The following is a 27,523-nucleotide window of genomic DNA, read 5'->3' as shown; positions in this document are numbered from 1 at the left end:
AAACAAAAAATACATTTACACCAAAAGTAGATTAGAATAACCAACGCAAATTCACGTGGTTTAACAAAAAATAAAATAAACATAGTATAAATCAAAAGAATAAAGTAAACACATGTAGCTCCAATTGGCACATTTTAAGCCCCAATACTCATCTTAACAGGCTCTGCAGGCAGAACATCAAGCTAGCCCATGAACTCGAATAAAGTAGACATTGCATATTTTAGCTGGTGTGAGGCCAGGGGTGTTCCTCCACTTCTGTGTTCTCATAATCGGTATTGCTAAGCAACAATTTTGATATGTTTCATCCGTTAACAACTAGTCTCACAGTCTCAAATCAGATAACTGGTCAAGTAGACATATACTACTGTACTTCAAATATTTTTCCACAACAAAAATGAAAAGTTCAACAGTAAAATACACAACAAAGTTTGTTTAACACTGAAGTGTAAATCTAACAACCCGAGACAAAGGAGACATTTTGTACTTCTTCCGCCATGTATCCAGCCAACCAGACTATCCTACCCATTCTCAAACCAGTGATTGTATCTGAGGAGCAGAAACTTTACAAACGTCATGTCAGATAGCTTGGTCCTCAACACAAAAGACACTTGAACCAAAGGTTAACAAGAAACCACATTTGCGCAGCTTTCGCGTCGCACAGCTTTAACTTGGCACAGCTTTCGCGTAGTGCAGCTTAACATAGCGGTCAAAAAAACTTTTGCCCTTTCGGGTCAGATACTTGCCTGACAATACAAGCTTTGTTACCTTTATACACCATCAAATTAACACGTGCCACCCCATGGACAAAAGAAGAATAACAATGAATAACACATACATTTTGGATCTTACGGGTGCTGTTCTCGAACATAAAGCGATGACAAATAAACACAGCAGAGTAGACCCGCTACGGCTGGTAGTTTATTTAATATATAATGCATCGATTTGATCAACAGTAACGGTAACGATGTTGTAAGGAGTGTTGAAAGGGTACTAAAATGGCAGAAGAAAATTATTAGTTAGATTACCCTGTTACTAAAAAAAAAAAACAATGCCATTTTGTAACATCATCTATAACTGTGTTATTTATTGTTATTCATAACGGCGTTATTCCCTTTGGGTAATAGACTCTCACCTAAACATGATGCTCTTTCACAGAAAAAACTGCGAATGTCAGCACACCCATCATTGTTGCATTTGATTTAATGCAGCTAAATTGATGACTAATCTGTTGGTAATAACAAAGTCGTGGTATTAGTTGGTAAAATAGTTGTCAACATAAACACTGTATAACATTGTCACATAATACACTGGAGCCTCCACAGACTCCGCCGCTATGCCACAAATGACACTAGCTGGGCAAAAAAGGGGCAGTGCTAGGGATCAAATGGACTGAATCATTTCAAGGCAGTTGATTTTTTATTTATTTTTTCACTTCATCACATTCAAGCAAAATCTGTCTTTTATTAAGAAAAGTAGATAGTTTTAAAAATGCTATAATTTTGGGGGGGTTCATGAGTTGAATTTATGGTGCTTGAGAACCCTTAAAAGCAGGTGGCAACGCACATTTTCGGTGTGTTACTGAAAAAAAGAGTAATTAGGTACTTCATTTGAAAAGTAACTCCAGTATCACCCAATCCCTGTGGTGTGTCTTGGACAAATACAGCCTGCCAGCGCTCACCCCTCTCCAGGCCCTTTTTTTTTTTTTTTTTTTTTTAGGTACTGGTTTCCATGGTTGCCAGTAGCCAGAGAAAACTCCTGATTTGACTCAGATACAGCACCTTTATTATCAGTTTGCCGTTCTTTTTCAGTGCAAAGCGTCATTCCGCTCTTCAGAGATGAGCAACACCTCAACATTGATGGGCAACCGCACGTGACAATATGAAATCCATCCATCCATCTATCCATCCTTTTCTGCGCTGCTTATACTCATTAGGGTCCCGGGGGGTTGCTGGAGCCCATTACAGCCATCTTTGGGCAGTGGGCAGGGGACATCCTGAACTGGTTGCCAGCCAGTCACAATACTCATACTGGATCCTAAATCAGTGTTTCTCAACTGGTAAGTCGAGACCCGAAAGTGGACCCGTCCTGTTTTTAGTGGGCCATTGGCCTTTGCTTTAGCAAAAAATGTTAAGAAGAAGTAAAAACAGAGGGTCAATTAACTTCCTAAACAGTAGATAGCAAAAATGCCCTGCTTGATATCTTCTACCAGTTTAATCATTTGTCGTGTTTAACAGGGACCCCATCTCATTTTATTGTGATTTTGTTGGTTTTGGTTTATTTTTCAGCGCTTAATAATAAGTCCCGGGAAAGTAAGTGATGAGTGGAAGGAAAAATGAAAAACAGTGACCATACGAAAATGGTGTACAAGTGTCAGCGATTGAAGCACCGCTGGAAGGTACAATAAATGAAATGAAATGATCTGAATTTATATAGCGCTTTTCAAGTCAATGACTTCCCAAAGCGCTTTACAATGTGCTCCACATTTCCCAATAGCGGCCTTGCAGCCATGTAAGGCGCTAACCTGCTTATTGGGGGTATTAGGGGTTCAGTGTCTTACCCAAGGACACTTCGACATGTAACACGGACAAGCCGGGATTCGAACTGGGATCCCTTGATCCCAAGACGAGCGCTCTACCTCCTGAGCTACTGCCGCCCCCAATAACAGGTTTTAAAATGTCATATTTTTTAGCTTTTTACCAGTATAACAATGTTTATTAAGCACACGTTTAGGTAAACAATTTATTAAAATGTTTGGATCTATTTTAGAATGTGGCTATATCAAAAGAAATTTTAGGGGTTCGCATATATGCGATGTAGACTGTATATAACGATAGTTGAAGTCATTTTCGTTTTGCTGGTCATTTTTTGTTTGTTTGTTTTTAAAAAGTAAAAATATTATACCTGTGGTGTCGTGTAATACACTCCCCTTCCTGCGGTGTCACTGTATACTTATGCGCAGCCTTGTACTTGTGCTAGAGAACTACCGAAGAGGAAGTTGAGTAAACACTCTATGACTGTACCGTCCGTGCCTGTCTCTGAATCCGACTGCAACCCGACTACATACACAACATATTGGCGACGAGGATGACTTGGATCGGAATTTCACAACCCCCTGCTTTGCTTGAAACCCCGGGTGAGCCTACGATGTTGTACTCCACGTGGATTCAGATGTTCGAAAATTACCTGCTAGCATTGACTGCCAACGAAATGCCGGACAAACGAAAGCGCGCACTACTGCTGCACTGTTTAGGCACAGAAGGGCAGAGAATTTTCCTTTCCCTTCCTGACACTGGCACTTCTTACAAATCCGCCTGTGATGCGCTAGAAATTTTCTTTGTACCGAAGATTAATGTCGTTGCTCAGCGTACCAAGTTCCGTCAGCGTGCTCAGAGACCGGGCGAGACCACTGCTCAGTTCATTGCCGCATTGAGGGAATTAATTGCTAACTGTGACTTTGGCACGTTTGCTGATGATATGATCAGGGATCAATTCATTGAGAAGATGTCCTCTTCGAGAATCAGAGAGCGCTTGCTGCTGGAAACGGACTTAAAGCTTGACAAAGCGATCGCTATTGCTACACAAGTCGAATCTGCTATTTCAGAAGCTAATGCTATTACTCATGTGCACGTGTCCGACACTCCTGTGAAGTTTGTGCAACAAAGAGATAAAAGGAATCAGAGCAGTACACATACACAGCGCTCGAGAGATAAAAGGAATCAACACAAAACCTGCTACCGTTGTGGATCCAACTCTCATCTAGCAAATGACCCCAAATGCCCTGCTAAAAATGCAAAATGCAACCAATGTGGAAAAATTGGACATTTTAGTAAAGTGTGCCGCAGCGCAATTCCTACACGATCAGTAAGAGAAGTTACTGTCCCAGAACTTACTGTGTGTCATGTAGCCCCTACAGCTGCAGTCCCAAAGCGCCTTACGTGTACAGTTGCTCTCCATGCGAATGATGAACAGTCAATTACTACTGACCTGCTTGTGGACACTGGTTCAGCAGTTTCAATTCTGCCAGAGAGAATTTACAGACAGTCATTCATGCACTTGCCTCTCTCAAAGCCTACTGTGCGTCTGGTGACCTACATGAAGAAGCCAATTCCAGTGTTGGGCTGTCTTCAACTTACTGCTACATACTGCAACCAGAGTGCACATACTGACTTCTACATAGTTCTTGACGGAACTCCACTACTGGGAATGGACCTGTTCACTGCACTTCGCCTCCACATACAAGATGGGCAGATTACAACACCTGCTGCATCGGAGATGAGTCACTCTGTCAACACTACAAATGCTTTAGGCGTTGCTACAGGTTTTATACACAAAGTTAAAGTGCGTGCAGACCTCCCTCCAGTCCAGCAAAAGCTACACAGACTCCCATATGCCGTGCGTGACAAGGTGTCGGAGGAGCTGATGAAACTGGAAAATGATGGCATCATGGAGATGGTGGCTGCTGTGTCTCCTGATTTTTCTGCAGTCACTGCTGATGAGCTCTCCAGTGCATGTGAGGAATGTCCAGTGCTACAGAAGGTGCGACACTACATGCAGAAGGGATGGCCTCGTACTACAAAAGGCCTTGACCCCCTCATCGTGCCATACTTCCGTGTGCAAAATGAGCTTGCCTTGCAGAACAGTGTCATTGTGCGTGGCACTCATCGTGTTGTGATACCACAACAGCTACAGGGAAAAATGATCCAACTTGCTCATGCTACACACCAAGGGATAGTTCGCACAAAACAAAGACTGAGAGACTTGTACTGGTGGCCTGGAATGGATTCTCACGTTGAGCTCGCCATCAAATCATGCACCACCTGCTTGCAGCATGACAAAACCGCAACCACGCGTACTGCACCATTACAGCCTGTGCCTACCCCAACTGCTGCCTGGGAAAAAGTTGCTGTGGACATTGTTGGTCCTATTCACTCTGCGCCTGCTGATTGCCGCTTCGCCATCACCCTCATTGACTATTACAGCCGATGGCCTGAGATTGCCTTCTGCTCAAATGTTACTTCTGCCTCTGTTATGACTTTTCTTTCCATTGTGTTTAGCAGAGAAGGTAATCCACAGGAAATTGTTACTGACAATGGCCCTCAGTTCGTGTCGACCGAGTTTGAAGCATTCCTTAGTGACAGGAACATCACACACCGTCGCAGCTCTGTGTACTACCCCCAAGCCAACGGTGAAATTGAGCGTTTCAACAGAGTCTTCAAGGACTGTCTACAAACAGCCAACATCGAAGGTAAACCACTGAAAGCCTTCTTCACTGAGTTTTTACAGACTTACAGAGCCACACCACATGCTGTGACTTCAGTATCCCCCGCTGAACTGTTGCATGGTAGACCACTGAATACAAAGCTTCACATCACAGGTCTTCACTCCATGCGTCCCACTGCTGACAAAGGCAACATGCTACAAAACATACAAAACAAACAACGGAAGTCCAAACGATACACCGACAAACGTCGCGGTGCAAAATCACCCAGCTTCCAGATTGGCTCTGCGGTTCGCATCCGCAAACCTGGAATCATTGCGAAAGGACACTCAAGGTTCACCAAGCCACTGACAGTGGTAGCTCAAAAGGGTCCAGCCACTTATCTGCTGTCTGATGGAAAGGTGTGGAATGCTTTCCACCTTGCCCATTCTTCCACCTGTGCTGCTGTTTCAGCGCCACAGCCTCCTGATAATGATGCTTGCCTCCTGCCAAGCGACCAAGTTGCTGAGCCACCCGAAACTGAAACTGTGCCCTCAACACATCCCTCTCCTAGTGCACCGAGAATACGACATGCTCCTGCATGGCTTCAAGATTATGTGACTTAAAAAAAAAAAAAAAAAAAAATACAGAAAAGATGTGATGATGTAAAAAAAAAAAAAAAAAAAAAAAAAAAAAAAAAGACATGATGAATGTTCATTGTTAAAAAAATTGTCATGTTTGTTTATGATGTGATCTTCATACAGTCTGCTTAAGTTTACAAGGTTTACACACTTTTGCTTACCGATATTGACAGTATAGTTCCTTACGTTATTGCTTACCTCTGATAAATATTTACCTCTAATCTGGTAATGAATATTGAAATGTATGTTTTCTACAAGCTCATACTTACCGAAGAGTTATTGCGTATTTTAGATTAATGCTACTGTTGTGTCCTATGCTAACAAAAAGGGAATATGTGGTGTCGTGTAATACACTCCCCTTCCTGCGGTGTCACTGTATACTTATGCGCAGCCTTGTACTTGTGCTAGAGAACTACCGAAGAGGAAGTTGAGTAAACACTCTATGACTGTACCGTCCGTGCCTGTCTCTGAATCCGACTGCAACCCGACTACATACACAACAATACCATCTCTGCTTCAAACTGCACAATCCTTTAATTGAATACATTTGTGTAGTACTTTTTTTGGGGGGGGTCACAGCTTATCATTAGGGTGGAATGGTGGTCCCTCAAGGCAGACCAGTTGTAGTTCACACGTGTTGTATTGCAAACATATTTTCAAAAACGAAAAGACCAAAATTTAGCACACTTTCACTGTGAATTCTTAGCTCACGATGTCCTCGTTGATTCCAATGTTCTTACCACGACCCCTACCCTCGTGCTTCCTACCATTCTCTATTGGTGACACACAAGTCATATAAACTGATCTCTAATTTTAGTATTTTATAGTTGTAATTACGTTTTAGATTTTAGTATGTTCGTTAGCTCGAATATCAGAATATCAGTGGGGAGAAATTGCATGCTTTCGTACTATAAACTTGAGACGGCACCACTGTAACTGTATTCAGTTGTATTTAAAAGGAACATTTAAACACGCCCACTCTTCCTTGAGTGTTTATATCAGATTGTGTTGTTGTTGGATCGAAGGAAGTACGAACAAATAACAAAAGACATTTTAGCACGACATCTGCTTTTGAAACATTGGTTGAGTAACACGCCATGAGTGATGACAGGTGAGTTGCAAAATGTTATTAATCACGCTTTACAGTACAGACACTGCCCTACTTATGAACGGACGATAGCTCGTTTATTGAATTTGTTTGTGTTTTGCTTTAGTGCTATATTTTGTATGAAGTGTATGTTTAGGCTTTAAATAAGTATGTTTACGGCTTTTATAAATAACTATAAGTAAAAAAATAAACATTTCATAGAATAATATGCTCTATAAAGATAAATAAAGTTAAGTTTAACTTACTTTTGGAAGGTGAGCTTCAAGAGTTAGGTGACTTCCTCCTCCGTGGTAAAAAGTGGCCAAAAAAAGTGATCCAACCATTTTCTCAAGCGCATCAAGCTTTCCTATTCCACTTTCATTTCAAAAGAAATGGCTCGGCTCTTCTTTACTCTTTACACCAACCATATTGAATAGATGCGCAAGATGTAAAAAAATAAAAATGTCAATGTTCTCAGCGCGTGTAGAATGTTTACACACAAACTAGGAAGAGAAAGCCGGATTTCTTCTTCGGGGTGGATGCTGGGTGACCTCTCACAGCCCCACGCGGCGGAAAGAAGCACAACAGTACTCTCCTATATTCTGAAAAAAGTTCACACATTACAAAATCTAACTTACAACAATGTCTGGATATTTTTCGACATCCCGGAAAAAATGATCGTATTCGTAAGTTGAATGTTCGTTAGTCGGGGAGCGTCTGTACTTGACTCTGAAAAAAAGTAATCGCGTTCACCTGACCATGGATGACCAGGAGATCTTGGAAGATCTTTAGCAAGCTTGTGAGTGGGTTCTAAAGATGATGACATGAAAAAAAGGCCGTAGAGGCATGCACATTTTGTTTTTTTCACCTAGTACAATAATTTCATCAGCATAGTCAGACACAGTGATGTACGGTGAGGTTGAAAGGAAGCATTGAGGGCAGATTCCAAACTTTGGCAAGGGTTTTTGCTTTCTGGAGGTAACATTTCAATATCTGAAAATTTCACAATTCTTTCAAAATTAACGTTAGTTTTTATTATTTTGAATTTTGTCTCATGAGAATATTTACTGCTGTGAGCTCGGTCCTCATTGTTTTTTTTTCTATTATTTCTAGTTTACTTTAGACATTTGTAAAAGGGGGGGGGGCTGTGCTAGAATTCAAGAGAAACGAGGGTGCAAATAAATTCATGGGGAATTTCGCAACGAATAAACAGCACATAAAAGTCAGCTGGATAAAAACTAAGAGGAACAAATATGGGACCACAGCAACTGTAGAGCCCCAGTGCTAAAACTCAAGGTAAATAAAGAAAACATGGCTAAAATGAGGCTTTAATGAAATAACTAAATGGGGAGGTTCCCAACAAATGAACAGCAAATGAAAGTCAGCTGGATGAAGATGAAGGGGAATAAAGACCACAGAAACTGCCACGGAAACCTACCTACGATCAGGAAAAAACCTTTGCCATTTGGACCTCATCCCCCATTTCGCAGAACCATTTTGTAGTAGTCAATAAAATTTATTTTGTTTGAATCTTGAAAGCTGTGTCTTGATTTAGTGTTTCCAAGTGTAAAACCTACCTTTGATTCCCCGGGTTGCCACATCCTGTACAAACAACCCTGTATGTGCATAAGGCCATGTGGCTATTTGACATGCCCAAGTGGCACCCTGGCGCTTTATTAAAAAACCATGGCCCCAACAACCTTGCCCAAGGAGAATGCCCTGCAATACCGGGCCATTCAGCCTGTATTATTTATTTTGTGTGCTAGCCGGTTCTGAAAACTACAGACAAAAATTGCTTAAGCATGATAGAGACAATGAATTGTGTACAGTTTTGGTGTGTTTTTGTTTTGTTTTTAATTTGAAGCGCTATCAATGCTGCTGACAATTGGGTAGTTTGGGTTATTTGTTCTGACAATAAAAGCACCACTAGTGGAGGAGCTGAAGTTTGCAGCAAATCTCTTACATGGTTATCATGCAGATCGACATGGAATTGCCACTGATGGGAATAAAGTGTACACATCGTCGAGGCAAAGATCCTTTTTAATTTACATTCGGTGCACTTTGTCATCAACAATTACCTGCTTCTGTGATTGCCTTTTGTCCTTCCATAAATCCATATCCAACAGCAACATGTCAAACATAATAACTACATTGATTTTTTTTTTCCTTCCCTTTTTCTAGAGGGGATATTGGGGGTCAGATGTGAGGATATACAACATTTGGTACACTTGCAACATTTAATAAATCTACCGCTTCAAAGATAACAACGCTCAATTTAGACTGAAACTGCCCGGGGGTTTTTGGTGTGCATTGTGATGACTTTTATTGCTGTAGAACCATCTGGAAAATTGGGCTGCATGATTTAGCCACACAACACCAAACAAAAAGAGACCAAAAAATATTTACCAGTTCACTGCTGCTCCAATGATTACGATTTAAGTTGGTGTCCATTGCCCTGTATTTATCTGTAACTTGGTACAATTATAGATAAACCATTGTATTAAAAGAAAAATGTAAGAATTAGTAAAAACAGCATAGCTAGTAGTGGACAAGTGATGTAGATGGAAGCCTTTGTTTGGAGCTAATTTTTCTGTTGTGTAGACGGACAACGGAAACAGCTCTAAAAAAAATAAAAAAATAAAAAAGCTACGATGGTGAACTGAAACGGTTTTTGATTCTTGCAATGCAATTAATAAATCTGTTATCATTTTGAAATTTTAGAGTGGTTTTGTTGGTCAAACTGGGATCAAACTACTGTACATGAGCTATTTTCTTGAAGCACTTCCTCAAATTACTGGTGCACATTTTATTATATATTTTCAATATTTGTGCAAGTGCCTGCAGATGTCTTGTTTATTGGATGTTATTCTTTACCTGAGGTGAACCTTCGCAGTCATTAAAATCTAGCTTTGTCTCCACCATTTCAGTTACTTTAGAGGAATGTTGGCACTTTAACCAGAGTTATGCAAGGTTTGAAGAAATACACTCCACAACCCTTAAGAGGATAAGCAGTTTGACAGTGGATGAATTAATGTAGATTCTGAAGATAAGCTTGAAACGCCAACCCTTTTGTTTTTACCCCTCTTTTGGAGTTATGCCGCATTTAATTTGTGGTCGGAAATTGGAAATTCTAAGTTCCGAGGCACAAGAGGCATCCAGAATGCAGTCAGAATTCCTTCTCCGAAAGTTGGCGCTCCCAATCTTACCCCAAGTTTGCTTTCAAAGATTACTTCCCCAAGGCTAAAAATAAATAGAATCTTCTTTAATGATCTTCAGAATATTTCAGCAACAATATGTCACTGTGTTTTTACGGTAATATTGATTGAGTTGAAACAGGAATGATGTCATCCCTGGTTCTCAATTCTGACTTCCAGGGCAAATAGATGGCAGCACTTATGGTCGTTGAACAACCAGATTGATTCAACAGAATATTTAAGTTTAAGTTTGAATGAATGAATATCCTGTATTGTCATCATACAGAAGTAGAAGACTGGAGGGCTTCTCTTTTCAGTGCAAAGTAAGACAAAGGTAAAAATAAATAATATGTAAAAGTATAAAAATGTGGGTGGTTAGTGCGCATCCCCACTGTGTGGAGGTTCAGGGTTCAAGTCCAGCTACCGCAGCCTTACCGAGTAGAGTTTGCATGTTCTCCCCGTGCCTGCGTGGGTTTCCTTCGGGCACTCTGGTTTCCTCCCACATTCCCAAAAATATGCATGTCAGGTTAATTGGCCGGTCCAAATTGTCCCTAGGTAGGAATGAGCAAGTAAGTTTTCTGTCTCTGTGTGCCCTGCGACTGGCTGGCAACCAATTCAGGTTGTCCCCTGCCCAAAGCCCAAAGATGGCAGGGATTGGCTCCAGCACCCCCGCGACCCTACTGAGGATAAGCGGATGGAAGGATGTAATAAATATAATAAATGTATATGTCCTTTTTTGGAGTGCAAGTAGCAGCATTCACAGTGGTTGTAATATAGAACAATTTCACATACGCTGGCTAGCTTTATATTTGACAGCGGTAGTTGTTACTAATTACATTAAAAAATACACTAATTTATTGGCCACACAGAACAGTAACGTGAGGTGAGGTTCGTGTCTGGTACTGTCAGATTTTTTTGTTTTTGTTTTGCCTATTTATCCTGATTGTGTTTGGGCTTTTTTTTCTTTAAAGTCTACAGTGCATGTTTTACCCTGGAGTGCCATGTCTAATGTTGTTGCATATAATGTTTTACAATGTTGCTATCAATGGTAATAATGACAATTTTACTCTATTCTATTTATGAACAAATAAACCTGTATCGTATTCATCATTTGATTGGCAGATCAAGAAAGCAATATATAAACGGTAACATAGAAAAAAATATTTTATTGACCGACCTTAACGTATAAACAAAGTCTATGTGTTGTTTATTTTGAGTAAAAGCTTTGATAGATAGGTAATCCACCTTTATGAAAAAAGTCCATGTACCTAGAAAAAAATTACTGAATGGCTTGACTTTCTGTTAGCTTGCTAAAACTATCGCTAATTCTATTGCTTGGGGCTGAGGTGTGATCCAAATCAGTATCTTTGGTCTTACTATTTCCCTCTACCAAGAGAATCACATGCCTCAATCTGCATCTGCAGACTGCACAATTAAATGTCATACTACTCCTTTTGGATAAAAGCACCAATAGATAGGTAATCCTCCACTATGAAAAAAAGTCCATGCAATGAGAAAAACTATTTATATAATTTGGGGGTGAGGTTTAGGCAAATCAGAATATTTGGTCTCACCATTGTCCCCTAGCATGAGGCAAGAGAATTGCATTTGCACGTTATGCGGTCCGCCGTTCACTTAATCAATGTTTGTTTGTTTTTTAAAAGGGACATTTCTCAAGTTTTTACCAATATGCCAAGTGAATTTCACCACTAAATGGTACAAGACTCTGGACTGCCGTGGGACATTTTTACTAAGGGGTTTTGTACAAAACCGAGGTGCAAAGCAGATGCTCTACACAGTAATACATCACATAGTGTTCCTTTTAAATGAAGGCCGAAATATTTTACACACTCATTTTATTTATAATATTCCTAATATAGTGTGAAAACTGAGTTATTCTAAAAAAGGTTTAAAATGTGTTGAATAGGCTATTTGAATTGATATATATATATATATATATATATATATATATATATATATATATATATATATATATATATATATATATATATATATATATATATATATATATATATATATATGTGTGTATATATATATATATATATATATATATATATATATATATATATATATATATATATATAGCCATTTTATATTTTCATGATGACAGGTGAGGCACAGCCCTATCTGCCTCCTCTGACTGCACATCACTGACACAGATAATGCCCCCATGCACCAACATGTATTTTGGTTGCAAAAATCGTATATTTAAAGATATTATGTTGCCCCAGAGAAGAGAAATGTTAAAATTGGGGCTCAATTAAAAACATACTTTTCATCAGGAGCAATATATTACAATAGGAATAATACTCACATGGTACCAACAGTGCTCCACCCCCTATGAAGAATCCAGAGCAGATAGGTCGACATAGAAATACAGTCATGACTCTCTTTACCCACCTACTAGCACAGCTCTTCTACCCCCTGCTGTGGTTTTACTGGTCCACTGACTCCAGCAGCGAAAGTGTTCCGCTTCACTCTGCTTTGACCGGCTCATGCCCACATCTCTCCTGCTGAGAAGTCAGCTGAGCAATGCATGAGCTGTGCATGAGCCTGCAAACTGAGCAAGCGTCATACACTTTGGAGGAGCTTAACACATATGCAGACTCCAAGGAAATGTACCAGATTATATGGCAAACTGGTGATATTATGTGTACACAAGACATATGAGGATTTTTATCATGGGGGGGTTCTGAGGAATAAAATGTTATGCCACAACTAATACAAACTGACTGCTGAAAGGAATATAAAAATGTTGATATTCACCGTGGCGTCAGTAATTATATCCACCCATGTACTATGGGGATAAAATGGATAAATCAGCAAATTGCTGCGATTCTGCAAGGGATACAGTTTCTTGGGGGAATGAAAAAAAAAACAGCTGCAGATTCATCACTTGCTATCTGAACATACAGTAATGTGCAGTAGTGTTCCATGCACAGTTTGGAAACACAGCAAATTGTTGAAATAATATTATCACATCCTGACTATTTCAACACATTTTGTTATGATTAGCATTGTGTGGGAAATAGTTGACTGGAATAAGTCAGAACAAACTGTTCAGAATAGAAGGGAGAAAAGGGAACAGAGGAGTGAAAAGTAATACTTCCAAATGATATGCTCTATGATATGAATTTGTTTTGTTAACCAAACTAAAATAACTTATTTACAGATTAATTGAATTATGACTCTGATTCAAAGTGGTTTTACCACTTCTACACTTTTTAGAAACACATTATTACATGTTGATAGTTTAAAGGGACAGTATGTATAAGTTAGCGCCTTCCAATGGTAAAAAAAATGTAATTCATTAAGACAGGATAAAATTATTGAAATTATAAGCAAAAATACATGCATGAACTATGACGTAAACATGCATTTTCATGAAATACTCGTAAGTCGAGAAATTGCCACTCTTTTTACATAGCATGTTCCTCACCTCAAGGGAGCTGACTTAATTGTCGGCAATGATGCTTCTACTGGTCCCTAGTAACGTCAAAAAGGTTGGGCATACACTCTTCCTTTAATGAAATGTTATCAAGCATCATAAACAAAATTACATTGCAAATGTATTTAGTTGACTGATTCAGGAATAGGGTGGCACGGCCACTGGGTGGTTAGCGCGCAAGTCCAGGGTTCAAGTCCAGCTACCGTAGCCTCCCCATGTGGAGTTTGCATGTTCTGTCCGTGCCTTCGTGGGTTTCTTCCGGGCACTCTGGTTTCCTCACACATTCCCCGAAATGTGCACTTCTGGTTAATTGGCCAGACATAACTGTCCCTAGGTGTGAATGAGCGAGTGAGTTGTCTGTTTTTGTGTGCCCTGTGACTTGCTGGCAAGCAGTTCAGGGTGTCCCCTGCCCACTGCCCAATGACAGCTGGGATGGGCTCCAGCACCCCCGCGGCCCTACTCAGGATAAGCAATGCAGATAATAGATGGATAGATGATTCAGGGATATTTCCTCAAGTTTTGTTTAAACATAAAGTCATTATATGTGGGGTTTTTTTGTTATTAGTATTATCATTGTCACTATAATTTTCCAGTTAATGTTAAGACAGAACCAAGATAAGCTTTGATCACTAGACAAGTTTTTTGTTTTTTTTTAGCCTTTCAATTTTGAATAGAACCATCGCTGTTGGCTGCTGATGTAGTCCTTGAGGCTAACTACCGTGACAAAATGTTGTTTGATTGAAAACATTTCTATTATTGGCATCATGGGGAAACAGCTTCTTCTGAGAATTCAAGCAAAAACATACCATTGACACAAATCAGCAGCACTTTTTACTACTTTTTCAACTGTTGGTATAATAAATTAAAAACAAATAATCACAATAAACTATCACTAGTGAAGAACTTCTGGACTGTACTGTGGGCTACTCATGTTGTATTTGGCGGCAAAGGTTCAGGCCTATTTGCTAGGTAAAGTATTGGTGTATTAATTCAACGCATTTTGTTATAGATAATTTTATTAGTTTTTATATTTGATTCATGCAAAGGTAATGTCATCGGATGCTAGTTTCATATTTTGACTTTTAGTGTGCACTGTTGTTTGTTTTTTTGACAATTATATTATTGTCACTATCTGCAAATAATGTCAAGTTAAGTCATTTTTATTTGTATAGCCCTTAATCACAAATAGTCTCAAAGGGCTTCACAAGTTATTACATATAAGAAGTTTAGGTTATTCATATGCTATAGAGTAGAAGTGAGTTTTAAGCTTAGACTTAAACATGTCCACTGAGGCAGCAGATCGGATCTCAGGGGGAAGAGCATGCCACAACACCGGTGCCCGGATGGAGAATGTCTGTTTTTTATTTCCGAACATTCTAAGGCGGATCTGCTTTTGTAACCTTGGAGATTTAATAAAAATACATAACTCGGGGGAGGTCATTTAGAACAGGTTGGAAGTTCTTACCGCAGGTTTGGTCTCCCATGTTCTCGCAAGTTCAAAATCTATTGATGTCTTCTCCCCTCATTTTAAGTGTTTGTTTAAGTTTAAACTTAACATTTATTATTAATAATCACTAGTATTATGTAAAACAAAAAAAATTGTCTATTTCTTGCACTTTCAAAATGTATTGCTTAACAACAATAAGCCATCGACGGTGAGCAGCCAATAGCTACTTGTGGTCCTTAGGGCTTCAAATGGTGACAAACCTTTATGTAATTAGAATACTAGTGTAATGAGTCAACAGTTTGTTATAATTAGCATCATGGAGGAATAATAAGGCAATACAAACAAATAAGTAAAAATCAGCAACCCTATTTTTTAAAGTTTTTTTTTCAGCTGTTTAGTATTTCATGTTTTATAAATTCACAATGAACATCAGTGGTGATTTTTTTTCTAAACAGGACTGAGGGCTATTTTGATGTTGTCCTTGAGGGCTAATGTGGGTGACAAACTGTTAGCTAATTAAACCAGTGGTGTAACACACAAAAAGAATACATATAAAACCTGATGCTTGCTCATTTAAACCACTGTGCCTGATTGAAAAGCATGACCGACCATCTAAAAGTCATCTGCACCTCATAAATCATCACAGAGAAGGCAGCCGTATAGTGTCTGCACTCGCTGTGGGGATATCCTTGTGCTGTCACTCATTTTATGCAATAGAATTTGAGCCATCACAGAAATGCACACGCGCGCAATCGCACAAGTACATACACTTGCACCCTCACGCACGGGAACACACTGTAGATATTCACAGTCCTAGACAAGCAGACATGCTTGTCAGCGTGCTGCAGGGCCCTTGGCTGACTGCTACTAGAGCAGCCCTTCCCCCACAATGAAGATCTGTCTGGTAGAGGGGGAAGGGAAATCATGACTGTCTGAAAATCAGACACACAGCATACAGCGTAATAAGCTAGAATAGAATCTTTCAACCACAAGCAAGCTCCTAATAGTAATAAAAGATGCCCAAAAATAACTTGATGTTATTTTGAACTTAACCCTAATCGGATCTTGACTTTATTATCATGCAAATAAAGATTAATAAATCATATTTAACTATGAAAAATAAATGGCTTTAGTGCTGTATGCTTTACTTTTTTTCACACTGTTCAGGGTTAACATGCAACGTCTTGCAGACAGTGCACGTCGTCAGTCTAATCAGAACATGTCACCTCACAAATAGCGTCATGCATTTTATAAATATAATAAACCTTATATTAAAAGGCAAAATCGATCTCAGACACGCATGGTTTCTCACCTGGTGCTTAGCTTACATACTGAGGCCAGTCTCAAAGAACTACTTTGGGAACGTATTACCTAGTAAACATGCTTTTTGTCTTTTGAATCTTTACTTTTTTTATCCTAAAGTGCAATGGCTAATATCGTTGTATACAATGTTCACTGTGTTGTTGTTATCAATGTGAATAAAGAAAAAAATATAAATTATGTTTAGCACTTTATGAGTCACTTGCATTTTGTATGTAGCCAGTAATACTACGAATCCATTTAACAACATTTTGAATGTTTTTTGCCTGTTTAGTATAATCTCACCACCTGAATCAACCATTTCTAAGGTAATATTTTCAAAAAGGATTAGAATTAATGTAATTCAATGAATCTTACTGCCTAGAATATGTGCTTAAGTACTGTGCTTGTGTGTAAAAATGTTATTGTGTACAAGTATTTCAGTGTGATAACCATGCATTTTGTGTTTTATACTGACTACTCAACAGGGTTGGGTAAGGTTACTTTAACTGGATTACTTTCAATTACTTTTGGATGACTCCAATACCAAATATGCTAATAAAAGACAAAAGAAACTAAATATGAATAAAATGATGACTCACAACACGTGGTAAGCTTTCTCTCCTGGCTTTGATCTCAGGCAAAACTAACATTAAATGCGACAGAAACAAAATGAAAATAAATCCAAAAAGCTTGCCGACATCATTTTTGCCGTTCCATGTATTCCGTTACTCCCCAAGCCTGCACAAAATGTAGTCATTTTATTCATAATTAGTTTATTTTGTCTTTTATTAGCATATTTGGTATTGGAGTAATCCAAAAGTAATTGAAAGTAATCATGTTAAAGTAACCCTACCCAACCCTGCTACTCAATAACAGATTCCAAGAAAATGTTATGTACTTTGTATTGATTTGGATTCGTCTGTTAGATTGATCACTGTGGAATGTATCTTAGTTGCCATGAATACATTGTGTCGCTATAGTGAAATAGTCTATTGCTTATAGTTGCATATTTACAGATTCAGGTTTCTCATGCATTTCACACTGTCCAAACCAAACAATATCGGAAAAAGTTCCAACAATCAAGAGAATCAGTTTCAGTTCCAGCTGATATTTATTTCCTTCCTTGAAAAAGTTCTGTACACAAGTTTTATATCAACAATCTGACAGGCAGTGAATGAAAACAATTTAGCTGGCATGAGTACTCCTCCCTTTCTCAAACTCTCAAAAAGAAGGGGGGTTCTTTTGTTTATGGCATGATTAGTGACAATACAACGATAATTCTACACAGCATATTGCACAGGATGGATGAAAAATAAAGTTAATATACTTAAAAACGTTTTTATTTATCTTTATATATAAAAAGTCCTGAAACGACCATCTTAAAAGTAAGGATGTGTAAAAGATAGTCGTTCTAGACAGTGCCTGTCCTTGATAGCAACAACATACATAAACACACAATCTTTTTGCTTTATGATACAGTCAAATATACAAAGATTATTTTTCCCATTTTTTTCTGAAAAAACACAACAGCTAGGTAACCTGAATCCGAAATACAAATGCTATTCACCATGCCATAAACATACTAAACAATTATCTAATAATTAGCCAACAAGTAGAAAAAGATTATATATTCAAATACAATGAGAAACGCAGTACAAGTCGACGTTGCGGAACTCAAGTCAGAAATTTGAATATGCTTGATCTTCTTTGTTTGCTGTCTAAAAAGATAGCCGGTGGAATCTAGTGGCTGGTGGACTAGTTTGACATCAGTTCACGAAAACGTCGAGAAATAAGTTATTTTAAAGCTACAATCTCCTCGTGTGTCATTGTAGGCAATGCAGAGCGAAAGTGAAATAAAAAGGAGTGGCTTCTTTTAGGGACTGACTGTTAAAACCACACGCTCCACAGGAACAGTGTGTGCAAACAATCAGTTTGTGAGCCCCAAAGAAGCCTGCAGACTGGCACTGTAAACTGTAGAAGGTAGTCTGTCACCAAAGGCTAATGCTGCGTTCAAGGACAGCTGGAAAAAAGTTGAATAACAACATTAAAAGTTTGGCTGCTGTGACCCAATTAAGCCACGTTATTTAATCAAGCACAACAATAATATGCTTCATAAAAACAGCCAAACTTTACATTGCTAACCACAGCGTACCTGGGTTACTTTGCTGGCTTACGTTGCACAGAAATCTGGGCAGACAAGAAATAAACGTTATCGAGTTTTCCAACAGACCATGAACGCTGCATGGAAACCAGCCATTTGAGGTTTGAAAAATCAGGAAACCCAAATGTAGCTGTATTACTAGGCTCCGCAGATCCTTCTCCATATAGATTTGTACAAAAATACACTGAGAAAATAATCAAACTGTTTCCTATATATTAAGTGTCCCAAAAAGGTGTGTACATTTAAATATAAAAAAGGAATCGAAGTTGTGTGTTTTTTTTAAAACTCTAGCCCTTCGCCTGAGAAGAAATAGTGACAAAAATGTGAGGAAAAAAAACATACATTATAAAAAAAGGAAAACTGCTTGGCCCAGTACATAAATACAACATCCTGTATAAAATGACAAATCTTTGTAGATGGAAACAAAAACGGGTGCAGGTTGTCAGTATCAGATCATCTGAAATGAACATTTTGGTCCTGAATAGTATATAAGTGTATAAAGTTCAGCACTGATTTGTTGTTGAGTTTGAATCCTGAAAAGCTGAGATATTATAATAGCTGGTGATTAATTTCAGTGTCGTTTTTTGAATCAAAGAAAATGAAAAATACAAGAGACCAACTGAGGTGAGGCTATCTATACATTGAACCCTAATACTGTACTATTTGTAACTGCTTGACTGTTTCAAGGAATATGTCAGCACAACCAAAGAAAGCCATCATGCTTCAACGTTCTTTTTTTAATCTTTTTTTTTTTGCTTTTGAGAAATATCAAACTTGGAAGGGGAAAAAAACAACAACCCACCTCGGTTTTGTACAAAATCCCTTAGTAAAAATGTCCCACGGCAGTCCAGAGTCCTGTACCATTTGGTGGTGAAATTCTTGGCAAATTGGTAAAAAGTTGAGAAATGTCCCTTTTAAAAAACAAACAAACATTGATTACGTGAACGGCGGACCGCATAACGTGCAAATCGATCACAGTAAAGTTGTCGGGGTCAGCCAGTTCACAGCGGTTTTTGCTCACGAAACCCGAACGCGCGTCCGCTTGGTTCGGCGTGGTTTCGCGCCCATCCCCGCTCCGCACATTCGACCAAGCCGCCAGCTTGTGGACCATTTTCGGCTTCAGAGGTTGCGACGAAACGGGACACGAACCCTACTCTCTTTCGGCAGTTCGCGATCTCAGTAAGTGAACACCAAATTGGAAATGGTGGACTCCAGCCAGTCCCCGGAGATCATCTCGCTGACTTCGGGCGTACAGTAGTCGGGGAACTCGAAGTGCGAGCCCCCGGAGCCGGACTCCAAGTTCAAATCCAAGTCCCGGTCCAGCGCAGAGGAGCCAAAACTACCCAGAGACATGCTATCGAAGCTGGGGCTGGGATTCACATCGAGCAGGTCGTCCTCGAACTCTTCGTCCTCGGATGAAGACGAGGAGGCGGAGCAGTGTGAACCGGAGGGTGTCGGGGAGGAAGCCCGCCGAGTGAGATAGATTTTCCCGCTTGACTCGCTCCCCTCCTCCCTTCCACTGGAAGCATCCTCATACAGGCTGAGCGGGTCGCTTGAGTCCGCCGAGGAACTCAGCGTGGGGCTGGCCGGGACTGTGAGCGACGACCCCGGGCTAACGCTTGATCCCCCGCCGTAGACGTGGAACACCCGCCCGGCTCGCTTCCCTTCCGGCACATGCTTGGCCGCGGATGAAGCGCACTTGGATTTGTAGAGCGAGTTGTTGTGGTTGTGCTGATCCGGCGGCTGCTCCGAGGCAAACTGTGAGGCTTTGGTGCTGGTCCCGAAAAGTGATTTGTGGGCTTTGCTGCTTTGTGATTTGTGTCCGTTTTTCCTCGAGTTTGAGGAAGATTTGATGCTGGTGCTGTTGGAGCTACTCTGGAGTTTTTCTGGTTTAGGAGCGCTTGATTTGACTTTCTTTCTGGGTCGGTACTTGTAGTCGGGGTAGTCTGCCATGTGCTTCAGTCGGAGCCGCTCCGCCTGCTGGATGAAGGGGATTTTGTCGCTATCCCGGAGAAGCTTCCATCGCTTCCCCAGTCGCTTGGATATCTCGGCGTTGTGCATGTCTGGAGACTGCTCCATAATCTTCCTCCTTTCGATTTGGGACCACACCATGAAGGCATTCATGGGTCTCTTAATGTGACCGCTGGGAGTTTTGCACCACGCCGGGTTGTCTCCTAGCTTGTCCCCGGCTGTGGAGAGCGGCGAGTCAGCGGGATCCAGATCCGTGCTCGCCCCGGAGCTCGAATCCCCGGTAAAAAGGGAGGAAAGCGCCTCCGTGGTGCTCTCCGTGTGGCTCATCTTCTGCACCATGCTGGCTCTCTTACTTTTCTCTTTCAGAGAATAAGTTCAATAAAAAGAAAGAAACACACACACTCACACAGAGAAAAAAAAAGTAATCACTCCAGTGATGTGCACTTTAAACTCAGTCCAGTTTGGGCAGATATAAAACAAAGTTTAGCTTCCAAAGTCTTTTTTTCTGTGCTGGATCTCTCCTGTCCTGTGTTGCGGCCAGCTTAACACAGACTATCTGGGCCCACAACGATTATGTGCTTTTTTCTCTGTGTCCCCTTCTCCTAGAGACAAAAGCCAGACATGCTGGGGAAGGGAAAGAGGGGAAAAGGCAACTTAGAGGGATTCACACGATCCGCCCTCCATCTGAAGACTTGCAGCAGAGTTTTAAGCAGCCCTCCAGTCTGGACACCCTATGCATGCATTTATCCTTTCCCGAGATACAACAGTGATAAAAAATAAGCCAATGGGACTCTGTCGCTAACCTGCCTCGCCGCCAAAACCACACCCCCTTGACGCCAATTGGTCCAAAATCGAATCTAATAATAATCACCGCGTGCAATGAGCAGCCTCGTGTCTGACCTCATTCCAGAATACAAGAAGAAACTTCAAATTTTTTAAAGAGACACAGCTTATGTTATGGCCACAGCAGCCTCCTCCCATCTTGTCCTACTACTTCACCATGTTTGTGCCATTAACGTACGAGAAGAGAAAATCAAAGTTTATCTTGCCGTGTGGAAAGTTTGGGAACAGTTTGTAACCAAAAAAATGATTTAAAGAAATATGGTCCTTTTATTTATTTTTCCTTTGCCCCCAACCACCCTCTCCCTCTCTTCAAATTTTGACTCAAACCATAAGGCATAATATGGAGTGTCTACAGGCAATACATTCACCCTAACCCATTAAAAATAACCATTTTACAAAAAAATAAAAATCATATATTTCCCTAAAAAGTGCTAAAACTAACGTTGCTCTAATAACATAATGCATACCTGTCAATTTACAACTTTTCCATGTTGTTTAAATTATTTGACAACAATGTCTGTATAGTTAAAAGTTTTTTTAAAAAACGGTTTTGGACCAACCTGCTCTAATACAGATCATTTCGGTCAATGGTAGCAGACGACAACAACGTTATCGAGTATAGAAAGTCAACAGGAATTTATACTCTGACATCTTTGTTGCAAGACAGTTTCTGTTACACAATTAAAGCATCTGTAGAAACAGATGAAGTCAGATAATCCCCCACTGCTACACTAAACTTACTGCAAATGGGTAAAAAATATGTTGACATAATTATTTGTGTTGTTTTTGTGGTAAATAAACTAGTTTACACAAACTAACATTTTTTAAAATTGTATACCGTCTGTCTTGCTGTGAATAAACAGGTGCGCATCCTGTTTGAAAGGTTTATTATCACTTAATAATAGGAATTGCAATCGTTAATAAGGGAAGCAATTGGCTGAGATTGACATGAATAATTATGTAACTATTATAACTGCATTTTAAGAACATGATGCACTCCAATGTTGAAACAAGTTGTTCAACATGATCATGTTGAACAACAGAGCAGTTGAGCCTCTCACAGAATAATGTGTGATACTTCAGATGGTTGGGCTGATTTGAGAAGCCTCCCTTTCTTATTCTCTCTTGCTCTCTCTTGTTTCCCTCTCTCTACGTTGGGCGGTCCTTTGCAGGAACACATCATACCAGCCCTCTGCAAGCACACTTTCCAGTGAGAAGAGAGTGCGGAAAGTTGTGTGCACACTCAATGCACACGCATTCAGGCACTGTGCACAATTAAATCAATAAAAATACAAAAACAAATCTACCAGTGTATTTGTACTCCACGGGAAAATGCAGTGGAGTAAACAATTTGCAAGTCCCTACATTTTTAGTGTAAACAATCTGATCTTCTATATTTTGAACAGTTTATATTGATCCATTCAAATTGATTTTGTTCCAAATGTTCTACATTGTTGCTTCAATGAACCAAGACAAAGACGGTTCAATCGTTCTGTAAGAGCGCTGCTTTGTTTACTACTCCCTGGTAAGAAGCTGCAAAACATGAGCAAGCACGTGGGCAGCCTCTGACAGCCGCTAGATGGCGTCCTAGAGCCAGACAAGGCTCGCAGGGGCTGTGATGCACTTAGGCAATCCGGGAAACAGATCAGACTGGTCATCAAAAACATTTTGGGTTTGTGTTGGGGCAGGGCACTTGTTAAGGGTTACATAATGCCTCTGTGCATGAATCATGACTCCTGAACTGTACTTGAGTACAATTGTGCAGTTTTATATGGTAAAGTTTCACCAATAGGATTGCAAGCATGGATTTGAAAAGAACATAGCCACTTCTCCATCAAAGGAGTGGGTGATACTGGGACCAATCGAATTCAAAGGTTGTATCAATTCACCCCGATCCAAAGATGATCCTTTTTTCTTGGAAATGCCATGATTATTGAAAAATTGAAGCATTTCCCCGTTTAGTTAGTTTATAATTACGATAAACACAGGATAAAGATTTCAGGCACTAAACATTTTTCATTTTCTTTTAAATAACTAATTACAAACCTTAACAGTGTAACACAAATAAATGGAAATATTTCTACGACAAATGTTTCAGAACGAAATCCAAGAGAGTCAAAACAAAATAGCAGGAATGTAAAGAAAATACAAAAAAAAAACTGTATAACAATGTCAACCTTATAACTAAAGTGCCTTCCATTGACAATATTTAAAATCAATTGTCGCTCATTGGCTCTCTTGCCACGTTGACAACAGATTTACAGGTTATTTTTTTCCAGAACAGTTACACATGTTTACATTTTTATCTGCAGCTTTTTTCTTGCTGCAGGGTAATGTATTTGCATGTGATTATGTAAATTTATTGTGTTACCACAGTAGCGAACCACTTTGCCACACAAGTAACCCTTGGCATTGTCTTTTTCTGTAGTTGAAAAAAAATGTCCACACTCCGCAACGCTTTATGTTTGCCCTTACAATCTTTAGCTTCTGGTAGGGGTGGGCACATAGACTTGCCCCTTTCTTCCACATGGCAGGCTGGATGCAGCAGCAGCGAGGTTACAGGACAAGGAACGCAACCTCCACGTGGTGTCCTGTGGACGGCCACATGGCCGACGAATGCGTCTCCCACCCGCTACACGAACGCTTCGGTACAACTACCCAAAGCTGAACGCACAGACCTCATCCGCTTTCGGAGCGGCCACCATCAGCTGCTTCGACGCTGGCAATTCCTCCTCCGCAAGTCGGCCACCGACATCTGTCGACTTTGTGGGGAGAGCGAGGAATCGGCCGAACACCTATGGGTCGATTGCCCCGCCTTCATCGCGGACCGTCAACGATGGGCAGTTGGATCCGAATTCGCGGAACTCGTAACACAACCGAAGCGTTCCATGTCGTTCCTAAAGATCATCTTTAGACGACTTGAAGCGATCTAACAACAACAACAACAACAACAGCAGCAGCGAGGTAGGGAGAGGTTCTATAGTTAGCCTGTCAGTCACAACTCAAGCATTAACCTAGTGAGTGGCCAAGAGTGCTGGATGAGAAAGAGAAAGGCTTCGTTACCTACATGGAGAAACGGCACTCTGAGGAATTTGGTGGAGGAGCGAAGTGTCAATCCCCGGACAGTAGTATCGATCCATTCGATAATATAGATAATTGGATCGATCCGTCCACCCCTTACCACAAAAACCATATACAAAAAGAAGAGATGAGAGATTGAATGAGGCCACCAAAAATCCAGGTTTTCTTCGAAATGAAAGTCAGAGGTGACTTAGACCACTGGTGGAAAATTAGTATGGACGCATAGTCGCCAGTGTTACTGGATGCATTTCAGTGGTTACAATTACACTCAATATGGCCTCATATCTGCAGTGCATCCAAGTAAAGCCATGGGTAATTGGGCTCCAATTTGTGTGTTCATGGAGCAGAACAGCAATGGAAATAAGAATGTTAACTCATAAGCTCACTTTGCTCCTGAATGCCTCTTTAATAGGAGACTGTGGAAAAATGTTTAAAAAATGTGCCCTGATGGATTTGGAGGATTGTCGTTGACCACCTTCAGCAAAGGTGCACCTAACAACGTGGGAAGCTATTGAATTGTGAATGAATTGTAGTTTGAGTCCTAAACTTGTGTGTAGTAGTACTTATACCACCTTTTTGATAAACACCCTATAAACAATTGTATTCCTTTAGAAAAAAATATTGAGTCACTTTTATCATTTTTCTGTATTTATTTGTTCATGTGAGTTAATGTAAATGATCACCATTAATACTATATTTTAACTTGTGAATTTTCCAAAGTGGAAAAAAAATCTTATGTCAAATGAGTTTATTCCTCTAGGATATTTTGTTTGTGGTTTTTATTCGGGCACAGTACAAAAATACCCCAACATCAATCAATAATTAGGAAAAGGAAACCTTAAACTATTTGCACAAAGAACAGCTCTGAAGAAAAATTATACAACAGATATTATGCTTATCTAAAAAAAATATATATTTTTTTTTTGTAAAATATGAAGTTTTTTAATGTACTAATTGTTTTTTAGAAAAATAATATGATTGAATAGTATAATTTTCTTATTACTCTACTGCCAAATTAGTTGTCTAGCCAACCAAGAAAAAGTGTCAGCAAAAATATTTAGTACGTAACATAAACATGATTTACATAAATCAGCGAATTATAGCAATTTTGAAGACATTTTTTCTTGCTGACTAGATGGACAAGATGGTGACACATCAAAATTTAAAAGAAATCCTATGGTACTAAAGAATGAAGGCCCATAATCGGTAGCGTGGCGAGAACCAATATTTTCAATTAAGGTACTGTGACAATCAAGCCTAAGCATTAGAACTACAGCTAAATTCAACATTACATCATACTTCTTCATGTTTGAATACATTCGCCAGCTGAAAGCTAAACAGGGCATTTTGCATCCCTATCGCCTCATATTCATTTTGAGCATATGGGTAACAGTGCACTGTTCTTTTTGTTTCTTCCACTATGCCCTGGTTAGTATTCCACGCATGCACACACGTACGAGCAAACGCACGCACACGCGTACTGTATGCACAAGCTGAAAGGATAAGTAACGCATTCAAACTTTGCTTTTTTGCTCACTCTCTTTTACTGCCATTGTTCTAACACGGTGCAGCTGCCACGCGAGTCGGAGTGGGTCGCGTGCCAACCCTAATCTCAACAGGTGTTCTTTTGGAAAACTCCCACAACCCCTTACAACATCCCCTACTTCTTTGTCATTACTCTCGCGTACACTCTCCCAAGGGCTAAATTCCCCCAACTCCCTCCGCCTGCTTTCATTGTCGTCATGCTTTTCCGTAAGCAAGTTCAGCATTTAAATAAAATATTGCAGCCATTGGAAAGTGGACTACTAGGGCCACGTTTGGAGGACCCTAAACAGACTTAAATAGTCCTTCTCCCCAGATATTCTGAGCATGTTTCTGGTCTGGAGCCATTTTTATTATTGAACCCATAAAGTTTGTAATTGTCGCTCACACCTGTGCATACAAAGGAGCGCATAAAATGATTACCCAGATGTGTTTTTAAGATTGCACTTCTGACGCTAAAGGAGCTTGTGCCTACCGTTAAGTCAGTGGGTACAATTCTCGACTCACTTCATAAAATAATAAGTCATTTATTTATTCGTTCTACATTTTACCAGGGCATTTTGAACACTCATATGCTTCTCAAAGTCTTAAACTAGTCTTCACATTTAAAGAGACACTGTGTAATATTGGGCCACTGGATGTTACTGTATTGTGTATTGCAACAAAGCACAATGACTCAAAGTGAGCAAAACGCTCTGTTTTTACTTGTCATGTTTATTGTTAGAACCAGAAAGGACGGTAGACCCGAACGCGTAACGTTTCACACCAAGCTTTATTAAGGAAGCGGAGCAGTCGGACACGGGAAATCAAACGCCAGTGATCCAGTGCTTGCTGGGCAGGAGCGTGGTCAGAGGACGGAAACCAGTCGGGCAGCTGGGACGGGAGATAGTCGCGTGGTCCGAGGACAGAAACTAGTCGGGCAGCCGGGACGGGAGATCGGTGCGTTGTTGGAGGAAGGAATGAAGTCAGGTGGCCGGAGACAATCGGGAAGCCAGGGGCAGACGAGTAGGGTACAGGATAGGATGGGACAGACGGGAGCCAGAGTCAAAAAGTGCTTGCCTTGAGTGTACGGAGGTTTGCTGACGGACTGAAAAGGAGTGAATGAGAGTGTTGAGTTTTAATAGGAGGGGAACCAATCAGTAAACAAGCAGCAGATGGAGCCAAACGAGCGGGCACAGGTGAGGGCAATGGGCAAATCATGAAATTTATCCTCAGCATTATACAATGTTTTTGGTTTTTGTACTGTAGTTGCCATTAGCAGGAAGAATGTGGACATTCATATCAGCTCCCTCTACGTAAGCCTAATTCTATGTAAAAAAAAAAACTACTTTCTTGACCTTTGAGTTTAAAAAAAAAACATATCTATATAATTTATGTATTTTTCCATATTATTCAAATATATATATATATATATATATATATATATATATATATAATTTTTGTATGAATTAAGTGTTTTGCCTGTAGGAAGCTCTAAATAATACGCAATGTCACTTTAAGTCCTAATCGTTTCTCCGGCGCCGTCACGAATGGCAGCCACTCCAGCAGCTCCCGTGTTATTTTCGATTGTTCTCAGTTATTTTCGATT

General features: G+C 39.9%; 1 protein-coding gene across 1 annotated transcript; it reads right to left on the bottom strand.

Annotated features, from left to right (window-relative positions):
* Positions 1–17,425: 17,425 nt before the first annotated feature.
* sox4b (SRY-box transcription factor 4b) lies at positions 17,426–21,226 on the bottom strand. Its single transcript, XM_088326182.1, has one exon. It carries the CDS (start codon positions 20,806–20,808, stop codon positions 19,675–19,677), a length of 1,134 nt encoding a protein of 377 aa, XP_088182308.1. The 5' UTR covers positions 20,809–21,226; the 3' UTR covers positions 17,426–19,674.
* Positions 21,227–27,523: the final 6,297 nt, after the last annotated feature.

The sequence above is a fragment of the Urocampus carinirostris genome, chromosome 2 (assembly GCF_059441175.1).
Source record: "Urocampus carinirostris isolate Australia breed hairy pipefish chromosome 2, RoL_Ucar_1.0, whole genome shotgun sequence".
NCBI lineage: Eukaryota > Metazoa > Chordata > Actinopteri > Syngnathiformes > Syngnathidae > Urocampus > Urocampus carinirostris.
Note: the sequence above shows the minus strand (reverse complement) of the source record. Positions and strands in the feature narration are given on the sequence as shown.